General features: G+C 47.3%; 1 protein-coding gene across 2 annotated transcripts in view; it reads left to right on the plus strand.

The window, feature by feature from the left end:
• Positions 1–315: 315 nt before the first annotated feature.
• Positions 316–2,483, plus strand: part of rspo2 (R-spondin 2) — a 59,064-nt gene continuing 56,896 nt past the window's right edge. The window contains exons 1-2 of one of the 2 annotated variants that reach the window (XM_005741326.1): positions 316–559; positions 1,160–1,446. In XM_005741326.1, the coding sequence (XP_005741383.1) occupies positions 1,347–1,446 (100 nt within the window). In that variant the 5' untranslated portion in view covers positions 316–559; positions 1,160–1,346. Of the gene's footprint in view, positions 560–798; positions 858–1,159; positions 1,447–2,483 lie in introns of those variants that run through there. The other variant, XM_005741325.1, reaches the window with a different exon arrangement.

Raw genomic sequence — 2,483 nt, forward strand, 5'->3', positions numbered from 1 at the left:
ACTTTGATTTGAAACTTCTGACGAAGGGCAAAGGGGCGTGTTTGGATGATGATTTGGGTCCTAAATAATCTTGTCGTTTGGCAGAAAAAAAGTCCATTGTATACGGACTGCAATCCCATTATCCAGAAACGAATACATCAACTTTTTTCTTTTCTTCTTGAATGACGATCCAGCTTTTTTCTTAATGCTCACTAGGACCCAGAGGCAGCCTCGGATCGGCCAGTGTGGCCGAGTTTGCGCTAGGGGGCTAGGGGAAGGAGGGGAAGGAGGGGAGAGGAGGGAGGGTGGGGGGAATACAAGAAATGTCATCTCGAACATCTGAAATAAGGAGCAACACACAACGCGAAGAGTCTCCACACGTGACAGCGACACGGCGCTTATATCTGGCAAAAGACAGCAGCGAGCATCAGGACCGATCGGGAGTTCCAAGTCACCGCTCAGTCTGAGCAGCGCGCAAAACGCGGACTCACTTCACCGGCTCTCGTTTTACGCTCTCAAACAAGCAACACATGTGTTTCTGCTGGAAGCCAAGTGGACGAGCCTGAGAGAGGAAACGCAGGTAAACGGAATCTAAGCACCCCAATTTTTCCCCTTTCTTTACAGAGAGGAGGAAAGGACCCCCTCCTCCTCTTTCTCCTCCACCACCTCCCCTTCTTTACCGCTACCACCTTTTTCCTCCTCCTCGGACCTCTGTTCTCTTCTGGAGACACAAGTTTCTCTCTCTCTCTCTCTCTCACTCACACACACACACACACGCACACACACAGGGATGCTGCACGTTCCCCATTCGCACTTGCACTCAGAGGTGGGAAGCTGAAAGTGGAACCGGAGCGGAATTGCACTTAATCTTGTGAAAGGTACACAACATCACGTTACTCACGGAGCGTTATTATTATTTATTATTTATAATTTTTATTTTTTGGCGACCACTACGCACAGTTGCCTTTATTTTTATTTTTTTTTAGAGAGGGGTGCCCTTTGAGCTTTACATTTGCGATTGTTCCGACACATTAACACACAGAAGCTTCTCTGCTTTTTTGTTTTTTTGGGGGGGGCTTCAGTGCACTCCTCTATCATCCCCACGCATCAGTGTTTAGGGAAGGTGTTGATTTCGTTACACTGTTATCACAGTAACCTCCTTTGTCATTCTCCCCCTCAGCGCACGGACACTTTTACTCAGTGAGGATCAGCGCGCTCCATAAAATGATCCCAGTCGGCGACTTGATACGATGTCACATCTCGTCTTATGTTTGACACATCCGATGACCAGCTAAAGAAACGTGGAGGAGGACGTTTCACAGATTTCGAGATTTTAACTGGAGTCCGAGCTACACACCGCCGTCCAGATGCAGTTTCGACTCTTCTCATTTGCCCTGATCATATTGAACTGTATGGAGTACAGCAACTGTCAGGCGCCGTCGCACCGCTGGAGGAGAAACAAAAGAGGTAACTAGAAGGTTAAAACCTTCCAGTATTACAGGAGCATCACTTTTAAGGGTTCGCAAAGAGTTTGTGTGTGTCCGGGGAGGTAACTAGCCTAAACAAGGTTGTTCACACACTCTGTAAAAAGTCCTCTTCGCTCCTACTTGTAGCCCCTGTTTTGTGCGCACTAAACACGGGCGGAAAGTTGTTGGGTTTTGTTGTTGTTGTTTTTCTTTTAGAAAATGAAATGAAATCTGAATTTTGTTTTCAACGCACGTAACTTAGTGCCGTCGATCCAAACCAGAACATTCCAGAAATCCATGCAAAAAGGAGAAAAAATGAATAGTTGTTTGAGCTACAGCTCATTCTTACAGCATCTCATGTAACCTACTGACCTCTCTAAAATAAGATTTTCCACATTGTTTAATGATTTCAGAGCCGGTAATTGGTGCGCAAAATGGGCCACGCGCATCCAAAATGACAAAGAGCGAACTGGATTAGCGTTAATTCAGGCTATCTGTGGATGTTCTGGTACCAGAAAAGGTGCAGTGTGTTGGAGGCACGTAAAGCGCTACATAAATAAATAGCGCTTTGGGTCTGTAGCGAGCAGGAGGTGACTTATTCAGTGGACAGATACGGAATCCCCGTCCTCACACTTATGGATGCCACATCTCAACTCCACCCTCCCTCCCACCTACCACCTCTTAAGCTGGTTTTAATTGATCTCATAACCACTTTAAACAGTTGGTAGGAAAAGCGCATAACAATCACCCTGCAGAGGCGCAGGAGCTGTGAGGAGGGGTCGGGGGCAGGAGGGGGGGAGCAGCACCTTTGTAAATACCACTCTCTACTCTGTATGAATGAGGAGCCAGCCGGATTAGGAAAGTGGCCCCTGCGGAGCCCTCCTCAGACCTGTGACATAACACATTGCCGAGATCCTTTTTAGGGTGACCGTGAGAGGAAATGTGGTCCAGTTTGCGCATGGCGCTAACAACCCACGTCTAAAGGTAGGACACTTGAAAAACTCATTTAAAGTCAAAGGGTGGTGGTGGTGGTGGTGG

Source organism: Pundamilia nyererei, unplaced genomic scaffold (assembly GCF_000239375.1).
Source record: "Pundamilia nyererei isolate P.nyererei 1_Seehausen unplaced genomic scaffold, PunNye1.0 scaffold00109, whole genome shotgun sequence".
NCBI classification, from domain to species: domain Eukaryota; kingdom Metazoa; phylum Chordata; class Actinopteri; order Cichliformes; family Cichlidae; genus Pundamilia; species Pundamilia nyererei.